General features: G+C 44.6%; 1 protein-coding gene across 5 annotated transcripts in view; it reads left to right on the top strand.

The window, feature by feature from the left end:
* Window positions 1-23,506, top strand: part of DOCK2 (dedicator of cytokinesis 2) — a 407,128-nt gene that overhangs the window by 356,842 nt on the left and 26,780 nt on the right. For all 5 annotated transcript variants that reach the window (XM_040630309.1, XM_040630312.1, XM_040630308.1 and 2 more), the window contains 8 exons: window positions 2,853-2,938; window positions 9,028-9,184; window positions 11,137-11,177; window positions 14,429-14,519; window positions 15,270-15,389; window positions 19,221-19,310; window positions 21,135-21,239; window positions 23,292-23,433. In XM_040630309.1, coding sequence (XP_040486243.1) covers window positions 2,853-2,938; window positions 9,028-9,184; window positions 11,137-11,177; window positions 14,429-14,519; window positions 15,270-15,389; window positions 19,221-19,310; window positions 21,135-21,239; window positions 23,292-23,433 — 832 coding nt within the window. The remainder of the gene's footprint in view (window positions 1-2,852; window positions 2,939-9,027; window positions 9,185-11,136; window positions 11,178-14,428; window positions 14,520-15,269; window positions 15,390-19,220; window positions 19,311-21,134; window positions 21,240-23,291; window positions 23,434-23,506) is intronic.

The raw sequence follows: 23,506 nt of genomic DNA, 5'->3' as shown, positions 1-23,506 counted from the left end.
ATGGCAACATCCAGCTCTGCACAACCCCTGGCACCCTGTAATTTCCTTCCCTGCAGGCTCTTTTGTGACCCTATGACAAGTGCTTATTTACCCCATGCAATTCTCTGCTCTAAAGGCAAGTTCATCACATGAGGAGGAATCATGCCAACATTTACCATTGAACAACTCAGACAAGAAAAAATGCTGTTATTTCTCCCCCAGAGCTGCTTTCCAGTAACATTCAGCAGTAATAGCAATAATATTAGCAATAATCATAAACAGGTGAGCAAACCTGATGCATACCTGAGTTTATGCTCTCCCCTGGTGCTTTGTATGTAAAATCTCCTCCAGCCCTCCTAACTACCCCATGCAGTAGGTACTACTATTATAGTGATGGGCCAAATCTGTCCTGCTACCTGTTTTTGTAAATAAAGTTTTATTGAAATGCAGCCATGATGATTTGTCTATGTATTCTCTATGGTTGATTTTGTGTTACAGTAGCAGAACTGAATAGTTGTATCCAACCTGCAAAGCCTAAAATATTTACAATCTGGCCCTTTACTGAAAATGTTTGCTGACCCCTGATATAAACTCTGAAACAGGATTAGAAAGACCTACTAGCTTTCCCAAGATGGTGGAGGGAATGGAGCAGACATGTCAAGACTGCCAGTCTGACATCAGAGCCCATGCTTGTAGTCCTTCAGCTGTATTTCTTCCCACCCTAGCCTTGCTCAGTAGACATCTCTAATCAACATAGCCCCAGCCCTTGACTCTGGATGATATTTGATGCCCACGAGATGCTTAGTACAATGCATCATATAAGGTCGGTGATTCACGTGCAGACTGGAAGCCCAGACCCTTGTCAGATTGGCCCGTATCTAGTAGGTCTCCATTACAACTTTTTTTTTCCTTTCTCTCTTTCTTGAACTCTGTTCCTGCTGAACTGTTTTCCTCATTTTTCTCTACATTCTTACCTCAACCCTTTGCTCCCTCCATGCCTCCTACCTAGAATGCCCTTCTTTTTATGTTTTTCATAACCCTAACCACCTTCCAGGTTTTGTGTATCTCCTTCCATAAATCTTCCCCAACTGTGGAAACTCACAGGAAATTTTCTTATTTCTGTTGTATCAGCACAGGCTTCTGGTCCTTTCCTTTGGCCCTTAGCACACAAAAGTGAGGGAACAATGGCGCCACAGATGTGAGCTGAAGGAAGAGTGACTCCAGCCCCTGCCTTTCATCACTAGAAGACTCCAACCAACTAGACTGGGCTTGATCCTTTGTGCACTAAAAAGAGCCTGCCAAAAGGTCTCTGCCATTCATCTGAGACTTTAGACAAGCCACTTAAATTCCCTGAGCCTCTACTTCCTCATGGGTAATAATACATGACACTGAAGTGGAGCCAGTCCGCGCTGGCTGCTTTTTATGCATTTTGACATTTAAAAGTGATCCTCCTTGGGGCACTGAGTGGCTTGGTTGATTAAGCATCCAACTCTTGATTTCTGCTCAGTCATGGTCTCAGGGTCATGATATCAAGCCCCATGTCAGGCTCCATGCTGGGTGTGGAGGCTGCTTGAGATTCTCTCTCTCTCCCTCTCCCTTGCCCCCCCCCACTTGTGTATGTTCTCTCTCTCTTAAAAAAAGGGGGGGGGGAGCTTCCTTAAATATGACCTTCAGACCTCATGGAGCTATTTTAAGGACTGGAGGTAGAGAGGTTGGGTGAGGAGCTGGAGTGGAGTACCCACCCAAAGACTGCCTTGACCTTGGTAACCTTTGCCAAGGGCCTCCTTCCCTTCTCCAGGTGGCAGTTTCTTATTTAATGGTAAAGTTGAGAAGTGTACTTCATGATATGGATGGACTCATCAGGGCATGTTATTAAAACAGTACAAACCATTTTAGGTTATAGCCGTGAAAAGGAACCCAGCATGGCCCTTTAAAATATTGAAAAAGCCATGAACTGAAGTGGGTGAGATGCTTCTTGATGGTGAAAGTAGGGTGATAGAACACTCTCCGGCTTCATTGTAACAAGATTTGGGACTTTCAAGTCACTTACCTAGTCTGATCTCTGACCGTTACAGTTGTCCCCAGTCCTTACTTTCTGAGGCATCAGCTCATACAAATACGACAAGTATGGGTCGGCTCAGGGGCTCAGTGTTTCTCCATCTCCCCCTTACCGCTTTCCTCCGTATCGGTGTCATTCCCAGGCAGGCTTTTTCATTGTGCTTGTCTCCAGCAGTCTCAGGCTTACAGCCTTCCATCTTCATGTGGAGCAGGCGGGCTCCTTGCTAGGGGTTCCAGCAAAGCCTCTGAGTCTCACTGGCTTGGCCTGAGCCTTTATTAATCTTAGTGTCTAGATGATGAAAGATACTGATTAAGAGCTAGGCCTGGGTATTGTGCCCATACCTGGAGCTAAGAAGGCATGGTCAGCTCACCTCCATCCCAGAGACAGAGACTAGGGCCAGTGTGATCACCAAAGTATGGAGAAAGGCATGGCAGACAGGCAGAAATGATAGCTGTCCATAACAACGTGCCATTCCCTGAAGATGCATGGCTCTGTCACATACCTCCATGTCTTTGCACACACTGTGCCCTCCGCTTGAAATGCCATTTCCCTTTGCTCACTCTCTTTCTCTCTCTGTCCTCTCTCCCTCTTTCTCTCTCCAGAGCTTACCATCTACTTTTCTTCCCTGTGCTCTGGGAACTCCCCAAAGGCAGGCATAGTATCCTGATCCATGTGCACTCCCCGTTGTTCCTGACACTGACCCTGAGAAATGACAGGCGTTCCCTAAAGCTTTGCTTAAAATAGCAAATTGACTAATTTCAACATTCAGCCTCCTAACGTTGTTATTATTGATTTCCATCTCATATTTTTTCAGTTTGAAAATGAAATCATCCTCAAGCTGGACCATGAGGTGGAAGGGGGCCGAGGGGACGAGCAGTACATGCAGCTGCTGGAGTCGATGTAAGTTCAGCGCCCCGTGCGCGGGAGGAGCCGGGGGGTCAGCTGGAGGCTGGAGGGCTCAGAACCTCAGGGCCTTTGGAGGCTCTATCCTCCCCTGGAGATCTATCTGGTGGCTCCTGGTATTGGAGAAACTCCACTTTTGAAAGAAACCTCAAATATCTCTCTAGAGTGGTTGTTTCTTTGATATTCATGGAATGGGGCAGATAAAAAGAAACTTTTCTGTATTAGGAAGAGGAAAACAATCCACCAAACTGTTCGCTTTTGTTACCTCTTTGCTGTGGAATAATTCTTGCTAGTTTTTCTTTTTTTCTCTTTTAATCTTAGACAGATGTTGATCATGACCAACGCATGTAGAGCTCATACAGCACATGGTGCGTGCCACATGCTCTCTGTGCACTGCCTCATTTAGCTGCATCTACTCTCTGATCCCACGTCACAGAGCTGGCCCCTGAGCCCCTCGGGAGGGTCTTGTCCGAGGAAACTAGAACACGCTAGTTGGTTGGACAGGCTGGGACCCGAACCAGCTCTGCCTGACCTTGGGGCCCAGGCCTGAGTGAGGCAGTGCACAGCGGTCAGCACTTAGTCAGGACACTGTTTTGTTTTAACATCTTACTGAGATATAATTTATATACTATACGGCCCACTAAAAGTGCACAACTCAGTGGCTTTTAGTATATTTGCAGAGCTGTACAATCGAAACCACAATCAGTTTTAGAACGTGTTTGTTCTCTCCCAAGAGAAACCCCATGTCCTTTAGCCATCACCCTCCCTCATCCCTGTGGATTTGTCTATTCTGCACATTTCATATAAATGGAATCAATATATTGTCCTCGGTTCCTGGCTTCTTATTTATAACGTGTTTCCAAGGGTCATCCATGCTGTAGCAGGCAGCAACGCTTCATTTGTTTTTGTGGCTGACTGATATTTCACTGTTTAGACACACCCATTTTGTTTATTCACTTGCCTATTAATGGACATTTAGGCTGTTTCTACTTTTTCACTATAAGGAATGAGGATGCTATGAGCATTCGTGTGTAAGCTTTTGTGTGGACATATGCTTACAGTTCTCTTGGGTATAAACCTAGGAGTGGAATTGCTGGGTCATTTGGTAACTCTCATTGGCCTTTTGAGGAACCATGAGACTGTTTTCCAAAATACTGGACCACTTACATTCCTTCCAGCTCTGTATGAGAGTTCCAGTTTCTCCATGTTCTCCCCAACACTCGTTAATATCTGTCTTACTAATTAGAGCCATCCTAGCTGCTGTGAAAGTGATATCATTGCCATTTTGATTTGTGTTTTCTTGATGGCTAATGATCGTGAGCATTTTTTCATGTGCATATTGACCAATTATATATATTTGGAGAAAGACATTGGTTTTTAACCCTGATCCCACCACCTAGCATCTGTATAACTTTAGGCCAATCAACATCTTTAGCCTCAGTATCTCCATATGTAAAATGGGAATAATAAGCCTGTGGTTATTTTAAAGACTGAATAACTATAAATCATCTGGCATATAGCAGGTAAAATCTTGGTAAATATACTTTGCTCAGACACCTGACTCCCAGTTTCTGTCTCCATGTCAATTGTCCCCTTTCCACCAGAAGGACTTCATCCAGGGTTTAGGAAAGTAACTCAGACACCCCAAATTTCTTCCTAGTTGTATATTCTCTGATTTGCGTGATTCTTTGATATAACTCTTATTTTGGATTCTTTTCCCGATCCTTTTTGAATATTTAACTTCAGCAACGAAAGCAAAACTAAAGGCCTTGCTCTAACCCTCACAGTGACCCTCCTTGCCCTGCTCCGTAGGCAGAGCAGATTCCCAGCAGCACTATCTCGGCAGGCCCTGCCCCCCTACTGTCGCTCTGCACAGCCCTCACTAAACACATGGATTGCAAAGGTAGCTCAGCTGGAAGGAGAAACCCACTGTCTGCCCCTCAGGTGGGTATCGAGACTGACCGTCCAGGGGAAAAAGTGACATTTTGCCTGAGTCAATGTTTATTTTAAAGTTCTAAAAAGGAAAATCTAAATATTGACCATAAGCGAAACCATTTACAGTGCAGGCAATTTCCATTTTTATAAGCGGATGGGGCTCTGTGGCAGTCTTCAGATGATCAGCAGGATTTTCAAATCCTTCCTGAGTGATTATTTATAAAAGGAATCCTTAGAGGTTGAGGAAATTAAAAGCAGCTCATTATTTTTGCTCCTGAGATAGAGGTGTGAATGATTTCTACGAAACTAATCAAACCCAACCAGAGGAGTCAAGGGCCCATTAGTACCAAGGGCTGGGTCCTTGCTTTTTCCTTTGAACTTTCTGAGCCTCAGTTTCCTTATCTGCAAACTGGGGATAAAAATACTACCCAGCTCTTAGAGTTTTTGTTGAGATTATGCAATAGAAGTCATGAAAAGTACTTAGTACAATTTCTGATAACTAGTAAGTAGTCTGAAAATATTAGCTATTATTATTACTATTCTCCAGGTAGATACTGATGTGGTATTTGAAGCCATGAGCCTACCTGTCATATCTTCCCCAGGCTAGTCATCCTCAGTTCCTCCAGCCCTTCTTCTCAGCCCTTCATTCAGGGCTTCCACTGGTATGTAGGGTCTGCTCTGGGCAAACACAGTCCTGTGGGTACATGGCTTAGGAATATGATGGTGCCTCTGTGAATAGAGCAGGGCTTCCTTCCCTGTGGCAGCTGTAGCCCTGCATTAGGGCACAAGGCTTAGGGCATGGAGTGGGGCTGAATTTCAGCCTTTATGGGCTCTTGTGCAGTCCACAAGCTATATAATCTTACACAACATCCCACTCCTCCCTACCCTCAGAACTGTCCTCATAGCCCACTCCCATTTGTCCATAACTGTCTTCATGTGAAGGTCCCACATTGAATGGAATAATTAGACACTCTATCCTGCTGTATTCCATCTGCCTGAGAATTTTTCTAGAAATGGCAAGGAAGCTGAAAAGTTGAAGGGGACAGAGAATGTGTGTTCTGGGGCCAAGATCCCACCCAGGCCAGTTCAATACCTGAAAGAGGACCTGTCATATGTGGTACCGCATACATCATTTTTAAAGCAATGAGTGAAAACCCAGTTCCATCAGCACTGATAGAGAGTGGGCCTGGGCTCCTCCCTCTGAAGGCCTCCCACACTGAATGCAAATCAATTCCAGGGCAGTGTGAACTCCCTCCAGGTCCCTCTAGGCAGGAGCAGAGACAGGGAGTGGCTGCCACCTCTCCTTCCATTGAGTGAGGAATTACTCACCTGGAGATTCCCAGGACCCTTTCTCATTGTACTTGTCCTCTATTGTGGATTCAAAAGAGAGGAACAGCTGGGTGACCTTGGCAGGACGCATGGGCCTCATGCCTCCTCTATAAATTGATGATGTTAATAATGCCCAACTCAAGGAAATTTTGTAAGTATTAAACAAGATAACCAATAAAATGGGCTTGTGCAGCATCTGGAACACAGGAAGTACTCAATAAATGGTAGTATTATATACTATGGTTAGTTTTTATTTCTGTATCTGCCTCCCCTGCTACACTGCGATTTCCTGGAAGTCAGTGTCTTAATGGTTTCTGAATCCCTAGTTCCTAGAACAAAATCTGTTGAGTGGATGGATGGATGGATGGATGGATGGTGGATGGTGGAGGATGGTGAACAGCTGGGTAATTGCCAAACAATCTGCCAATCCATCTCACCAATCCTAGACCATATGAGCAGCTTTCTTACCCTATGCCTAAGCAATAGTGAAACTAAGAAAGCGAAGACTGTGTTCTTCTGAACCCATGCTTCACAAAGGACCAATAGCACTAGCTTCATCCAGGAGCTTTTTAGAAATGCAGAATCTCGGGCCCTAGCCCCAGATCTACTGAACCAGAATCTATTAACAGAATCTATTATTCCCCAGGTTATTCCCATGTACATTGATCTTTGCAAAGCACTGGACTAAACGAGTTGTTCTTAATGTTGGCTACATTTTGGAATCATCTAGAGAACTTTAAAAATGAAATACTTCTACCTGGTTCTCACTCCCAGAGATACAAAGTCATTGATTTTAGGGTGGGCATTGAGCTTTATAAAATGCTCCCCTGCTGACTCTGACATGTAGTTGGGACTGAGAACCACTAGTCTGGCTGCACTCAGGCCATGAGATACCTTCTGGGTCTGAGCTGCCTGGGAGGCTATTAGGAATCACACTCCAAATGCTGGACAAAGATTTGTCGCATTGTCATTAGCTTGGGAAACAGGGCTGCAAGTGACTGTCCCAGAAGGAGTCAGGCACAGCTGTGACTGAGCCAGACAGGCCTAAATCACAGGGCAATTTGCATCTCTCATCGAGAGCCAGGGAACAGGTGCTTCTCCCACGGAGAAGATGGATTTGTCTGATCACAGCCACAGTTTGAGATGTCGCCTCCTTGCAGCCTGGTTTGGCTTCTGGGAGGAAATGACCCTCCAAAGTCCTTGCCTTTCTCACCTTTCCCTCCTAGGAGCTCTTGGGACCTAAGCCGCCACGGGGAAAGTAGCCAGAAACAAATAGCAGCCTGGGTAATGCTTGTCTACTCAAGATGCCTGAGAACACACCACAATGTTTCTCTGTGGGAAAATAGGGAAGTATTTGGCTTGATTCCCAAGGTCACCGCTACTACCAGAGTGATTTGGGAAGGTCATTTAACCTTTCTGAGCCTTGATTCCCTCATCTCCAAAATGAAGGGAATAATTTTTACCAGTCAGAATTATCGTGATGATTTCTTAAGAAAAAGTGATGAGAAAAAAAAATAGAAAAAGAAAAGAAATAAGAAAAAGTGATCAGTACAGTGTCTGGTGCAGAATAAGTAATTAATAAAAAGTAGTCATTAATCAAAATTTTAATCCATCTGTCTCCCCTTGCCTAGCCTGTGGACCTCCTGAAAGTAGACATGATTTTTTAAAAATATCTCTTATTTTATCTTTCTCCCCATCCCCACTCTACACAATGCCTATCACAGTGCCTAGCAACTAATAGATGCTTAAGGAATGTCACCGTTTTTATTTTTGTTTTTTTTTTAATTTAGAATACTAATATTACAACAAATGTAAATTTTTCAAATAACATATGCACATTTAAATTTTAAAAATGAATACTTTCTCCTCTGTCCTCCTACCTAGACCCCTTGTTGGAAGCAACCACCATTAAGAGCTTGGTGTTTATCCTTCCTGACATATTTGTCACATTTATAAGCACACAGAGATACATGATGGGGACATACACCTCTGTCCACAAATGCTGGAGCCAGAATGTTGATATTTAACAACTGTGTGACCTTGGACGAGTTAGTTGGCCTCACTGTGTCTTAGTTTCCTCATCTGCAAAGATCCCATCTCATAAGACAATGATGGGAGATTAAATGAGTTATGATTTGTGAGACATTTGGAACAATGCCTGGGACATGATAGATTCTATATAAGTTGGTTAAATAAAAAACAAATATTGTTCTGAGACTTAACATTTCTCACTGATCTGTATATTTTATAGAGCTTTTTGTGTCAAAGCATATTGATGTTTCATACTTTTTAATGTCTTCATAGAATGACACTTTGTAAATATGCTTTAATTTATTAACCATTTGCCTCTTGATGGGCATTTAAGATGGTTTCAACTATTTCACTGTAGACACAATTTGTAAGTATAAATCCTTGCATGCTTCTGGGAATATTTCTGTCGAATAGATTCCCTGAAGTAGAATTGTTGGGTCAGAGGGTATGTCATTTACAATTTTGATAGATATTGTGAAAATTGCTACTCAAAAGGTTGTACTGATTTCCTCATAATGTGGACGCATACAAGTAACCATTTCCCCACACCACTGCCCACACTGGACACTTTTGTTTTTTCCCATTCTGATGGTGGGGGAAACATTAAATACTTGCTAAACTATATGGATAAATAAGTGTATAAATGAATATGTGATTGAACAAATGAACAAAATGGGCCAACACATGAACCAGGAGAACTTGGGATCACTGGTTTATTTGCTCCCCTCCCCCATCAACACACTCTTTCTACTCTGGCCATGAGCTCACTGCCCTCCCATCTCTGCCCACAGCCTGATGGAGTGTGCTGCAGAGCACCCAACTATTTTCAAGTCAGTGGAAAACTTTGTGAACCTGGTGAAAGGCCTCCTGGAGAAGCTGCTCGATTACCGGGGTGTGATGACGGACGAGAGCAAAGACAACCGCATGAGCTGCACCGTGAATCTGCTGGTGTGTGGGGTTGGCCACCTCGCCCCAAAGTCCCACCAGACCAGAGTCTTGGGGGCAGGCCTGGTTTGGGGTTTCACTATGCTTTTGATAGGGAGGCAGTGCTAAGGGCCTCACAAACCAGACAAAAGTGGGATTGAATCCCTACTCTGCCACCTGCTAGCTCTGTGTCTTGAGGCCAATAACTTCACCACTCCATGCTCAGTTTCCTCATAGATCAAATGGGAACGAGTGTTTTCTTTAGCACTTAACACATCATATGGAAGGGAAGTGGCAGTAGAAAGTGGTTAAGAGTATGAGATTTGGAATTACATAGTGCATAGGTTCTTATCCTACCTCTGATAATTAATAGAACAGACAAGTCAAGGAAGTTTTCTGAAGGTTTAGTTGGTTTATCTGTTCTATAGAGAAAATAATAGTACCTATTTCTTAGGTTATGCAGTCCAGGGGCATGTTTAAATGCTTACTACGTATTAGTTTCCTTCTCTTATGGAATGGAGTAATCTAATAACCAGAATTTACAGCAAATTAGTATAGGCCAGGCTAACCAGAGCAGCTAATCTCAAGTGCAGTCCCTTAACCCCTACACCACATGACCTGCCAAGGGCCAACTCCTGAAAAGTCTCCCTTCGTATATCCTGCCATACAGTCATGAGACAGGTTGTAGCAGCCCCAGCACTTCACACCATCATGTCAGCCCACCCTAAAGTGGTTTAAATGAATGAAGTTGGCCAAAAGACCATGTGGCATCCATCATATCAATGCCCCCTGCCATGCTCAATGCTCCAGAAATATAAATCCTGTCCTATACTTCCTTTGTGTGGCTTCTGTTTACCCCAGGTGGACTCCCTTTTTAATAGCCTAGATATTGCCATTGATTTTCTGAAATGCTAAGGGGAGTTTAAAAATCCTGATTACAGCAGAAAGGAATTCACTGTTAATAACTCCACCAGGTCCAATTTACATAAAGAGCAGGAAGAGGGGTTTTCCAGGAGTTTAGCAATTTCTCTCTATGGAGAGGCAGAAGTTAGTTGAAGAAAATGACCTTCAACAGTCAGACTGACCAGGGAGAGAGTTTGGGACAGGCAGATCCACAAGCAATTAGACCCTGCTAGCTTTTGGTGTGGTGTAAACATTGCATCAGGAAGGAGGACAGGGAGAGGGTGTCAGGGGGGCTGAGGTCTAGTGTGGCTCTGCCGCCCACTAACTGTGTACCCTGGAACACCTGGAACACATCACCTCCCCCTTTCTGAGCCTCTGGTGTACATTGGGTTAAACCAGGGTCTTCTCAATGTATGGCTCATGGGTCAGACCACGACCTCTTGGCTTGGAGTTAAGGACTCATTTACAAATGCATGAGATTAGGATCTCTGGTGGTGGAGCCCAGGACTACTACTAGTCTAAATGACTCCCAAGCTTGAGTCAGGCTTCCTAGCTATTGCCAAGTTTAAGTGTTTTTGCCTGTGGAGTCTCATCATAACTCCTCATACTGCTGTACCAACAGGAGTTATTATCCATTATTCTCCCTGGGATCCATTACTATTCCTATTACTCTGATTACTGCTGTTACCGTGAGTCCAACCAGCTCTGAATACTAGGTCTGAGCTTGTCAGCGTCAAGCTGGGCTGCCTTTTGTTGTAGACTCTGTCAAAGTGGACTGCCTCAATCCTGACAGCCCCCCTTTCAATACAGCAAATAGCTCAACTTCACCCCTAATATATGATGTTTGAGGTACCCCTTCTGTCCCTTTACAGTCTAAGGACAAGGGACTTGACTTTCAAGGCAGAATCTCTTAAGAAGGGTGTTTGATGCATTCAAGAAAGTAAAATTTGTGCTCCCATCTCAGGGCCCCCGGTAGTAAACAGCAATCTTCCTTGCTTCTCTTTCACTACACCTTCTACCCCTGCCGCTCTGCAAAGAAAAACACTCATCACTGTTTTTCCTTCACTACCTAGAATTTCTACAAAGATAACAATCGGGAAGAGATGTACATAAGGTAAGATGTTTGTTTTCTAAAATCCAGACCTGCTGTGTCATCCTCCCGCTCAGTATCCATCCATGGCTCCCCACTGCCTTCAGGATAGAATTTAAACTTATCTTCTTAACACTGGATCCCTCTGTGTTCTGATTCTTACCAATCTTTCCAGATTCAACTCCTTTCATTCTCCTATAAGTGCCCCCCATACTACTTGGACTTCTGTGACCTGCCGTGCTGCTTTGCTGTGTCCACAGACCACGCTTTCCTTAACCCACCTTGTGGATTGAGCTGTGAATTGCATCTGCATTTGTTGAAGTCTGGCACATGAGGCCCAAGTCCAGGGTTTATGAAGCATGTAGTTAGACCATTGGCCAGCCCAGTTTCAAGGGGAAAAAAAATACCAAGACGCATGATACCTGCTTCCTTGTAGGCATTTAAAAGATATTTATTTGAATATATCATGAAGGGGTTTTTGGGGGGACATTAGCCTGGAGCAAAAAACTCCCTTGCCAATTTTTCTCAGAATCTCATATTTTTTTTCCTACAAAGTTTTTTTATTGTTATTTTTACTCATTACAAAAATAATGCATACTTATTACCAAAACAACAGCAACAAAAAGCTCATAAAATATAGACAAAACCAAAAGAAATGACATAAACTCCCATAATCCATACATACTCTCAGACCCTTTTATATTTATATATAGATAGAATTCTATGCCTGCAGATTTTTTACAAAAATTAGATCATATTGCTCATAATTTATTCTATGCTTGACAAGAATTCCATGTCAACAGATGAATTTCAACATCATTTTTAATGAAACTATAAAATTCTTTTTCCAGAATATACCATAATTTATATAGCCAATCCTATATTGTTGAACATTTAGATTGTTTCCAGCTTTTTTCTATTGTAAATAGCACAACGACAAAATTCTTGGACGTATGTCTTATGTGTTCAACATATATCTTGCACGTATCCTCATGAGACAAGAGCCCACAAAGAGAAATTGACCAGAAGATTAACAAGTGTTTTCAAGTCTTTTGATCCATTCTGTCAAAGGCCAGGGACTCCAAGTCTAAACCTACTCTGCTATTATTGCAGATATTTTTAGGTTCTTAGTTTAGCATTATTCCAGGAATAGGAACTATCATTTGGATAAAAGATAATTCCATAGGCTGGCCTAAGCTTAAATAGTATTTATAACATCACTAGAGAGGACTTACTATAGTGGTGCAAAGCTTTGGAGTCCAAAGGACCTGGGGTCTTCACCTTGTCTTCTCGGTGACCCTGGCTAAGATCACTCAGTCTCTCTGGGCTGAGGTTTCCCCTTACAGAATGTTTCCATTCTACCTTCTGTTTTGAGGATTAAATGAGATGCTATAGGTAAAGTGTCTAGCACATGGATCCATCCCTCCAACCTCTTTTCTCTCCTTCCCATTTTAGAAACACAGATGGCGAGCCCCAGATCTCCATAAGCTCTGGAGATTCGAGTTCTGTTGTAATCTAGGAAAACCGCATTTGCCTAAACCAAACAATGTAACAGGATATAGTCTGGAAACCTGTTCTGTTTGGCAGGCATAGTATTTAAAAACATTTTTAAATTGGTTGCCAAAATTTGAAAATCTAGAGATTTTATATAAAAATAAAAATTTCCCCCTTCTAAAAAACTCAGAAGGTGTGGCAACACGGGGCCCTCCTCCTGTCCTGACAAAACTGGAGTACTCTGGTCATGACATTGTCTCCGTTCCCCGTTGAACTTCACCCTGCCTACCTCACTCAAGCTGCCCATCTGGCCTGCGTAGGTGTTTGAGCTTGAATCCCTGGTCAGGTCAAGCAGGGTGTTTTCCTTTGGGCTCTACAGTAGATCCCCAAATCCTTGAGTTGGCAAAGGAGAGAAGAGGGTGCCTTGGTTGACCAGGGAGCTGAAAGTAGCTGGAAATCTGTTCCTCTGGCTGCTCTCTTAAAGGTTTTTGCAACCAGCCATCTGGGGATTAAGGGACCAAGGGTGGGCAGGAGGATATGAGGTAGGACTCAGCCATGCACATAGAAAACCTCTAAAGAGACCTTTAGAGACCTCTGAAGGCAGGACACAAGCTCAACACTCCCCGCATGCAAGCCACGTGTAATTTCGCTGATAACTCTGAATGATGAGAAGAAAAGTGAAGGACAAGAGTGGATAGTCATGACTATGGAGGCAGAAATTGCTGATGTTGAAACCCAGTTCTACCTATTTGTTGCTCTGACTACTTTAACATAAATCTCAGTAGTCTTATCTATAAAAGGATGATTGGGAGGATGAATTGATATAATACATAAAGTACCCATTTGTTGGATGAATGAAAGAGCAAATCTTTCTACCTGGAAGGCTCATTCCTCATTCATCCCCTTACTTTTAGATCCTAGCCTAACTGCCGTGCAATGGAAACTTTTCTAGAAGTCCCTCCTCTCCCCACCTAAATGAATCCTGTTCTCATAGTACCACGGAACTCTCCTTCACAACGTAGATCACAACTGTATTTTTACAATGTAAAGTCATCCCAGGGTTCAGTACTGGAACTTCACATTGCAAAGGGAGAGAAAGTGGGAATGTGGTTATGGTGGAATTATATATTCTCCCTACTGACAGCTCAGGGTCTCTACATGAATATTCAATCTTGAGGCCCTGATCCACTTCCTTTACCAGAAAATGCACTTCTTTTATACCAAGAGAACACTGAAGAGAGGGTAAGAGCTGTCCTTTATAGTGCTGTGGCTTGTTCATTCTCCTGGAATGGTACAATGTTCAGAGCACAGGCTCAGGAGACAATTAGCCTGGATCACGTTCCAGCTCTGCCAATTATTAGCACAAGACTTCTGATGAAATATTCATTTCCTCTTCCTTAATTTCCCTTACTTGTCATATTGCATTGGCCAGACTCTTCAGTATCAAGTGTCATACTGGCTGGGATGATACTTAAATTCTCCAGGCCATAGTTTTCTTATCTGGAAGTGAGAATTCTCAATAAACCCATCTCCCAGAGTTGCCATGAGGATTAAATGATCTAAGGCTTTCAAAATACTTAGCTTGTTACGTGTCACACACAAAATATCCCACTAACACTAAGGGCTGCTGTCATCACCCATGTAGGGGAAGCTAATTATTGGAGACGAGGACTCCTTTGTGATCCTAAGTGGTGCCTAGTTGTTCTATGTGACTCCCACCTGGCCCTCCCTCCTACCTCCTTATCACTGAACCTGGTAACCTAGCATATTTCTCTGCATAGGTACCTGTACAAGCTCCGTGATCTTCACTTGGACTGTGACAATTACACAGAGGCTGCCTACACACTCCTTCTCCACACCTGGCTTCTCAAGGTACTGCCCTTCCAGTGAAAGTGATTTGTGCTAGGATCTCTATGGGGCGCTCATAGCAAATTGAAGTTAAGAAAGAAAAAGAGAAAGAGAGAAAGGAAAGAAAGAGAGAAAGAGAGGTAGAAAGTGAGGGAGAAAGAGAAAAACAGGAAAGGAAGAGAAAAGGAAAAGAAAGGAAAGGCAAGGCAAGACAAGGCAAGGCAAAAGAATTAGCCAATAAATTTCGTTTTGCTGTGTCCCCAAACTCTTGACCTGGCCAGTTACTTTTCTGCACTTCTTTGCCTGGTCACATAAGGTTTCAAGTGACTTTCATATTTAGCAACAACGATAACCCCCCGAGATATGTTTTATGTTTTATATAACATCCAAACATCAACTATAAATTATTATCATGCCCAGTGAGCAGTTTTCCTTCTCTTGAAAACAGTATTGTAACTGGACCACATCTAAAGGATTTCCTTTCGCTTTTGAAAACCTGGGGCCATGTCTTACAGGGGTTCAGAGAAAATCCCTACCAGCCATACCCATGAGCCAAGAGAGAGTCAAAGAAGCACCACTTGGCAAAAATCAGGAGGCACTTCCCAAAAGGATACTGCAGCCCAGCATTTCTCTGACTGACCACTCATACCCGGGGTGGCGGGCAAGCGGGCAGAGGTGTTTGCAGGGCTTCCTCTTGCTTCTCGTTAGTGAGGAAGACACCTGCCTTTGGCTGCCTCTCAACCCCGGGTGACTTCATGAGTCTTTTCTCCTCAGTGGTCAGATGAGCAGTGCGCATCGCAGGTCATGCAGACAGGCCAGCAGCACCCCCAGACTCACCGACAGCTGAAGGAGACGCTCTATGAGATCATCATAGGCTACTTTGACAAAGGAAAGGTAATTTGTCCCTGTCCTTCTTCTCTCTGTGGGGACCTTAGCTATGGGGAAGGGTGATTCCTTCCTATACTCTGCACCGCATCTGTCTACATGTCTGGTCAGCTGTCCCTCCCAATTCTAAGTCTGATCACTTGGCTCCACCTTCTCACCACCTCGATTCAGGCCTCATCATCGTTCACTTGGATGCTCAGCGGGGTCCAAGCAATCTTCCTGCTTCCTCTGTTGCCTCCAACAGATCATCCTTCATTCAGGAAATGGGGATCACAAAAATAATATTGGATCCCACCATTCTCCTGCTTAAAGTCATCTCCATGGGTTCCCCCATTCCATTAGAATGATTACACAATCCTGCTCATGACCTGTGAGGGCCCACATGAGCTGTTCTCTCATTTCATCCCTGCCAGCTCCCCCATGTTGTATGCCAAGCTCCTTTCCACACCAGGGTCTTTGCACTTGCTTTTCCCACCATAGAACATTTTTCCCTCCGTAGCTTTCCATGGCAGGCTCCTTCTCACAGCTCAGAGCTTTGCTCAAACATCATGTCCTCGAGGACACCTTCTGGGACTAACTTCAATAAAACAGCATTTTAGAATGCCATGAACACAGAGACTTGTCTTGTCCACTGCTGAATGCCCAGTGGTTAGCACAGAGCCTGACATACAGGGCCAAATAAATATATGTTGAATAAGTGAATGAATTGCATGACTGAATGACACTATGATGCCATCATTGATCTTCAAACAGTTAAGGACGAAGTGTTTGGTTGGGTTTGGTCAGGAGATTAGGCAGACCGAGTGCTACCCATCTTCCAGTCTCCAGTGAAGCTTCAGGAAGCACCAACCCAAATGCACCCGTTCATCCTATAGGAGATGTGGCATGTGCACTAACTGCTCAGTCTCCGGAGTCGGCCCAGTTTCAAACCTTGCTCCTCTACTACCTACAGTTCCCTTGACCTCTTAGAGACTCCAGTTCCCACCCAAGATAGTGATACTAATAATACGTACTTCCTAGTGGTATTGTGAAAATTAGGAGAGAGAGTGCATGTCAAACAACTATCATAGGACCTGGTACATCGTCCTATCTTCTTAAATTTTAGCTCTCATCCTTACCCCACTCTGCCTTCAAGGCCCCAGTGAACTGGCCACTTCCTCCATCAAACCTTTCTTGAGTCCTCCAGTTTACCGCCAGCCCTGTCTCTCCTCTGAATTACAAGGTCTCTTACAGCTTATCAGGACATAATTTAATGGACTTAATTTTGGTCTGTTCTGTCACTGCAGTTCATTGTATCTGTCTTAGCCTGATCTCCCCACCTTCCCTGGAAAGACAAAATGAGGTAATGTCTATAGAAGGGCTTATAAATTCCCAGGAGTTGAGCAGTTGGAGAACACTGTTTTTATAATTTACAATTATAAGCCTCTTGAGGGCAGAGAGTCTGCCACTGCTGGAACCTTCTGCCCTGTTGGCATCAAGTCGAGATTACTATTTGTTTATAGCTGATTCAGTCCATCCCACTGTGAAAGCCCCAAAAGTACATGTGGAGCTTTGTCCTCTGCAAAGTATCCAGTTCAACTTGCCCTGCGCTGAGTAGAGAGGAAAAAGACGTCATCCCTCATCTCCAGCTGCTTATCATCTAGTTGGCAAAACAGACATGCCGATCATAATCTTTTTTGCATACCACCCTTTGATGTTGTACAATAACGGAGGATGAGGGAGGGAAAGGTAGTGCCAAGGTACTTTGGGAGCAGAGAGGAGAGAACAGATGGGTATAGCTCACTCTGCTAGCCACTGCTGTGGAAGCTTCTAGAATGAAGCCCAAACTCTTTAGCATCCCTTTACCTTCCTTTCCCCACACCTCCCCTCATGGAGATTTACTGCTCCAGACACACACAATGGCTTTCTACTCTATAAGTCCACCTGTCATACTTGGTGGACTCCTCTACATCCCTCAAAACCCAACTCTCACATCTAATTATGTGTATGCTTTACCCACTTACGTTTCATGGAAGAGACTGTGTCTTCCCCATATTTATGTCTGTTCCATCACTGTATACCATACCATGCCGAGAAACCAGCAGGTGCTCCATAGGTAATATATGAGATTCCTCAGTTATATACTGAGGAGCAGTGACTGTCAGAGGTCAGACTCAGGAGGAACTCCCAAAGTATCTGACTCCCTCTCTGGCCCCTTAGTGGTCTCGTAACACATGGGGAGAGCCTTTCTGGCATGTTATGGTAGGAAGTTGGCAAATACCTACACATGAGCCAAAGAGACCCCTGACCCAGCCCAGGGACATTACCACCATCTTCTTGTCAGGCTGACGAGAAGGAAAGCCCCCGCCAGTCTGGCCTGTGGAGTTGGTTCCTCCTGGCACATAAAGCATTTTTATGCTGCTCACTAAGTTGTCCACGGGTTTACAGCCGTGGCTCCTCCACTCGGCGCTTGCTTTTATTTATTTTTATGCTTGGATGCAGAGAGAGCATTTTTGCTACAAAGCACACTACGTTTTGGCAACCTCCCCTTTCTCCTTCCCCACCTCCCCTAGCTTCTCCATTTAGATGCATTTTCCATTTAAAACTGAATATGAAATGTGATGGGTGTCCCTTGAGATTGCCAGGTTTCCAGCCCACTCTGCATCTCCCCCGCCTCTCTGCAGAGGCTCCCGACCTCCTTCAGTCTAAGATGGAGGGATGATCTACTGGATTCAGCCTAAGACAGAGCAGAGGAAAAGGAAAATCCCCTATATCCACGGTTTGTTTTTACAGAATTTTTTTTTTCAAATGGAAAAGACCTATTTACAAAAAGTTTGGTTTTTTTTGTTTGTTTGTTTTTTTGGTTTTTTTTTTTTTTTTTGAGAAAGGGATTCGGGGGCAGAGGGAGAGGAAGAGAGAATTTTAAGCAAGCTTCATGTCCAGTGTGGAACCCAACATGGGACTCGATCTGATGACCCTGAGATCACGACCTGAGCTGAAATCAATAGTCAGACGCTTAACCAGTGAGCCATCCAGGTGCCCCTTACAGAAAGTTCTAATCACTCTTTTTTCTTCTTCTTCTTCTTCTTCTTCTTCTTCTTCTTCTTCTTCTTCTTCTTCTTCTTCTTCTTCTTCTTCTTCTTCTTCTTCTTCTTCTTCTTCTTCTTCTTCTTCTTCTTCTTCTTCTTCTTCTTCTTCTTCTTCTTCTTCTTCTTCTTCTTCTTCTTCTTCTTCTTCTTCTTCTTCTTCTTCTTCTTCTTCTTCTTCTTCTAATCCCAGGACCCTGGTGATCACTCTTTTTATACTCTAGTACCAATTCCCTCTCCACCTCTATGCAGCCCCCTGCCCACTCATACACTCCAAATAACCCCATTAAGAAGTGACAGGTATAAAATTTCAGTTATGCAAAATGAGTAAGTTCTAGAGACCTGCTGTACAACATAGGTCCATAGTTGACAAACCTCGGGTCACACCCAGGTGTGCGTTCTAGCCCAGCTTTTGGTTGGACATGTGACCTGAGACAGTGTTTCTGCCTGTCTGGACCTCCATTTCTCACCTGGGAACTGCAAATGTTACCAGTCACCTCCCAGAGCAGTTGTGAAGACCCAGAGAGCATGCGAATAAAGTATTTAGCTTCATCTCTGGCTGCTCCATTATTTGTCACAAAACTAGAGTGAGGGGCAGAGGAAGGGTCATGCTCCCTGGGAAGTACCTGGCTCCCTGTGCGTGGGGCCAGGCCTGGGTCTGAGTGAGGCTTACAGTGCAGTCCCAGGAGGCAAGCTGCCTCAAGTCTCTTCCTCAGTAAGGGTTCTACAAGCCTGGAGGTGCCTCCTAACCTTTGTGTCCATGACCTTCTTACAGATGTGGGAAGAAGCCATCAGTCTGTGCAAGGAGCTGGCAGAACAGTACGAGATGGAGATCTTCGACTATGAGCTCCTGAGCCAGAACCTGGTAAGGCTGGGTGCCCAGGGTCTCGGGCTCCCCTGAGAGGTGGGGAAGAGGAAGTGGGAGGCCAGGTGGGGTCAAGACAAAAGAAAAGGCCTGGAAGTAGGGCCTGAGTTGAGGAAGGCTGCTGAAAGCCTTCCTTCCAGTTGGGAATATATCCAGAGGGAGGTATTCTGGGAAAACTCATCAGCGACAGTTTCCCGGATGGAGTGGTAAGTACCTGCTTGGCACTGGGGCTGCTGCTGCTGTTGCATACCCAATAAACACTGTGCTACATTTGCAGTAAAAGTCCCACAAATCACCAAGCCAATTAAATAAAAACGCAAATTTGTGCTTTCTGATTAACAGATAAATCACATTTAAATGCTCCCCATCTGGCCATTCCCCATTAGCTCCTTGGTGCTGGTGATTTGGTGGGGGTAGGTGGAAAGTGGGGGAAGCCGGCCTAGCCTGCTCACACTGCAGATGCCAGGGCTTGGTGGGGAGGTGAAATGCAGCACACTTGGGCTGCTCCTGCCACTCGTACACCTCCCACCTATTTCCTGGCCACCTCAGAACTAGGACCCCGGCACCCCATCTTAGCCTATGTTGACAGACCAGTCCAGCTGTGTCCAGAAAACTCTAAAATGAGAGTCAGAATGTGGAGAGATGATTTATTGCTTCTTTGGGGGGGCATGGGTACCGAGTACAGTGTTCTTGTTAAAACCAGCTGAGCAGTTAGCTGTTTGCACCGCGTGTAAGATATGATGCAAACGCACACGTGTAGTCACACCAAGAGACACTGACATCAAGCCCACACAATCATCCACATGGATGTTTAGAGACATGGAGACACACACGCCTTCTAAACATGTGCGTTCACGTGCTTGAACACACGCACACACGGAGTGCACATGTATGCACACACAAGCACACTTACATCCAGTACACATTTGTATACACATGTACATACACAGAATATACATGCACACACACATATACCGTACATTTATGCACGCACAGTACACATGCATGTGCTCACATGCACCCATGGTACACATATATGCACATACGCGTGCACATGGTACACACGTACACGTGCACACGCGGCATGCATGTATGCACACACATGCACTCACAGTACAGATTCATGCCCCTGCTGATGTACGTGCACATCCCTGCTTCGAGGCTTGTGCTACACAGGCTTGTGTCCTTGCACATTTATCTCCCATATTGTATCAAATCTCAGATGCCATCGGTGCGATGTATTTTTTTTATGTATCCTGTCATGATTTCTGTCTAGCTAATAGCAACTGTAAGATGCTATCAGATGTAAAGTAAGACGCAAACTGTTTTCAGAGATGTTAAAATACGAAAACCACACCTCTTAGAAATGATGAAATGTGTTAAGTGTACATACACAGGAAGGCATCTATATCCAGAGATATTTATGCATCCAGAGAGCCTCATAAACACATGCCTGGTGTGCATGGAGGGGGAGCAGTGTGGTGAGGGGGGGGCTCTGGACAGCTGGCTGGATTCAGCTCCGTACTTTCTAGCTGCACTATGAGACACCATTTCTTTCTCTGCAAAACAGAGATGTGATACTTGTGAGTTGTTACGAGGATGATGCAAGTAAGCAAGCTAGTACAGGAAGAGTGATCAACATGGAACCTGGCAGAGGGCAAATACAGCTATTGCTGTGTTGATTATGGACATATCCACGGATACGTAAACATGTGTCCTGGGCATCTTGGTATAATGATCATGTCTCAAGTGTGGTCTCTCCGAGCCGAATGCGCCTTCGATACACATCTATGTTGTTAAAAGCTATGAGTTTTCTCCTTTCAGATTCAGCAGGCAAAATTCTATGAAAACATCATGAAAATCCTCAGGCCCAAGCCAGACTACTTTGCTGTTGGATACTACGGCCAGGGATTTCCCTCCTTTCTGCGGGTGAGTGTGCTGGTGACGGAGACCCAGGCCAGGGGCCTGGCGCCTCTCAGCTGTCACTTTGTGCTTCGAGGATCCACTTGTACTGAGACTCTGTGCGCTCCTCCCTCTGAGTGCTGCCTTTTCCCCCAGCACACGCCCAGTCCCCTCCATCATCACCACTCCCAGCCACCCCATGGTTCTCTGATCTGCAGCAACCAGAGCTTCCCCGTGAGGCAATAGCTCCCCGTCCCTTGAGTGGGGCATTCAAGGAGAGCCAGAGGACCTCTGTCACCCAGCAGGCTCTGCAGAGCACTTGTTCTCAGACGCTTTGGGCTCAGGAATCTCTTTTCTCTCTGAAAAATTATTGAGGTCCTCCATGAAGTTTTGTATTTGGAGACTCTGTCTACATCTCCCATATTCAAAATTAAAACTAAGAAAATTTTAAAATATTTATCAATGTATTTAAAAATAATAATTAACTTCTCATGTGTTCATATAACTTGCATCTTTATGAAAAATAGGGTACATTTTTCCTTACTTTTCCATAAAAATGTGTGCAAACAATGAGATTGTTTCATATTTCTGCAAATCTCTTTCCTGTTTAGATTAGGAGAGGATAGCTAGGTTCTTATACCTGCTTCTGCATTCAGTCTGTTGTGATAATACATGTCATGCAGGCTCTGGAAAATTCTACTGTACATCTGAGCGAATGAGAGTGAAAAAGGCAAATGCCACCTGACCATTATTATGGAGAGTGTTTCTTGGTCTTATGAGGTCCTGAAAGTGTCCTAGAGACACTCAGAGGTCTCCGGAGCATATTTTCTGAACCAATGCTTTCGTGGATTTCCCACTGATCATGTACGGGGTTGGACTAGGTCAGTTATAGGTTTCCTTCCCATAGAACTCCTTCCCGTGAGCCTATGGTTCAGTTCTGAGGTCAGGGAGATACAAAAGAAATAGCCAATCTGATCTCTGACCTTACTTGATTTACGGTCCAGCCGAGGAGGTAAGTCTCTCACTGTTACCAGTCTGGGGAGGTCGGAGTGGGCTCACAGGAGTGAGCACCATAGCCTGCAGAAGAGGTAGATAGTAAGGCTTTCCTCAATGGGAAGGTGAGGAGAGGTGGCTTCCCAAACCTGATTGTTCATCAGAACCCCTGGGGAGCTTGTTAAAGATACATGTTTCTGGATCCTACTCCCATAGGTCTCATTTCAGCAGGTCTAGGGCAAGGCCTGGGGAGCTGAATGCCTAGAAGTCTCCTAGGCCCATCTGACAATCCTCTAGATATGAAAGCATTCATATGCAGAGGTGACAGATGTGGGTTTGGACTGATGGGCTTCTGGGCCATTAGAGGTGGCACAGATGGTACAGATATAATCTAGAACAGGGTTTCTCAACCTCAGCTCTAGTGACATTTTAGACCAGATTATTCTTCGTTATGGGGGCTGTCCTCTGCATTGAAGGTCTTTTTAGCCTCCTGGGCCTCTACCCACTGGGTTCCAGTAGCTCTCCCTCCCCCAAGCTATGACAATGAAAAATACTTCCAGTTATTGCCAGTATCCCCTAGGAGGCAAAATCACCCCCAGTTTGAAAACAACTGATTTAGAGGAGGCTAACACAGCCAAAGAAGTGTAAAGAGTGTAATTCTATGGATCGAGAGCCAGGAGCCACCTGATGAAGGACCCGAATGCTGGGACCTTCCATCCTACAGACCCAGCCCATATGGCCCATGAAAGGCAGGAGGGACCTTTTGTGGTCATGTGAGCGAAAGTGCAGGTATGATACGTTGAAATCCGAGTGAGGAACAATTCTGAAAGCTATACACAGGACAGTCTGAAGAAGTTCTCAGCATCCATGATCCCCTCTCCTTTTAGAATCAATCTTTTTGAAGAAGTGGTGTGCCCAGCTGGTCGGTGAGCTGAGCTCCTTGCTGGGGTGGGGAAGCAGGAAGGAGGGAGATCTATAGAAGGTCACCATGGCTCTGTGCTTATGTCACAAGCCTCCCAGCTTTCCTTGTATCTCCTTCTCCAAGCCTGGACCCTGAGATCTCTGTTGGGTGTCATTTCTCTGCAGAACAAAGTATTCATCTACCGAGGGAAGGAATATGAGCGGAGAGAAGATTTCCAGATGCAGCTGATGAGCCAGTTCCCCAATGCAGAGAAGATGAACACAACCTCTGCCCCTGGGGATGACGTGAAGAATGCCCCAGGCCAGTGTATCCTTGGAGAATGGCCCAACCAGGGGCCAAGCAGAGATAGCTCTGCTGGGATGTTAGCCCACAGAGCCCC

This window comes from Ursus maritimus, unplaced genomic scaffold, assembly GCF_017311325.1.
Source record: "Ursus maritimus isolate PB19 unplaced genomic scaffold, ASM1731132v1 scaffold_15, whole genome shotgun sequence".
In the NCBI taxonomy this organism is placed as follows: Eukaryota; Metazoa; Chordata; class Mammalia; order Carnivora; family Ursidae; genus Ursus; species Ursus maritimus.
This window is presented reverse-complemented; position numbering and strand designations above follow the sequence as displayed.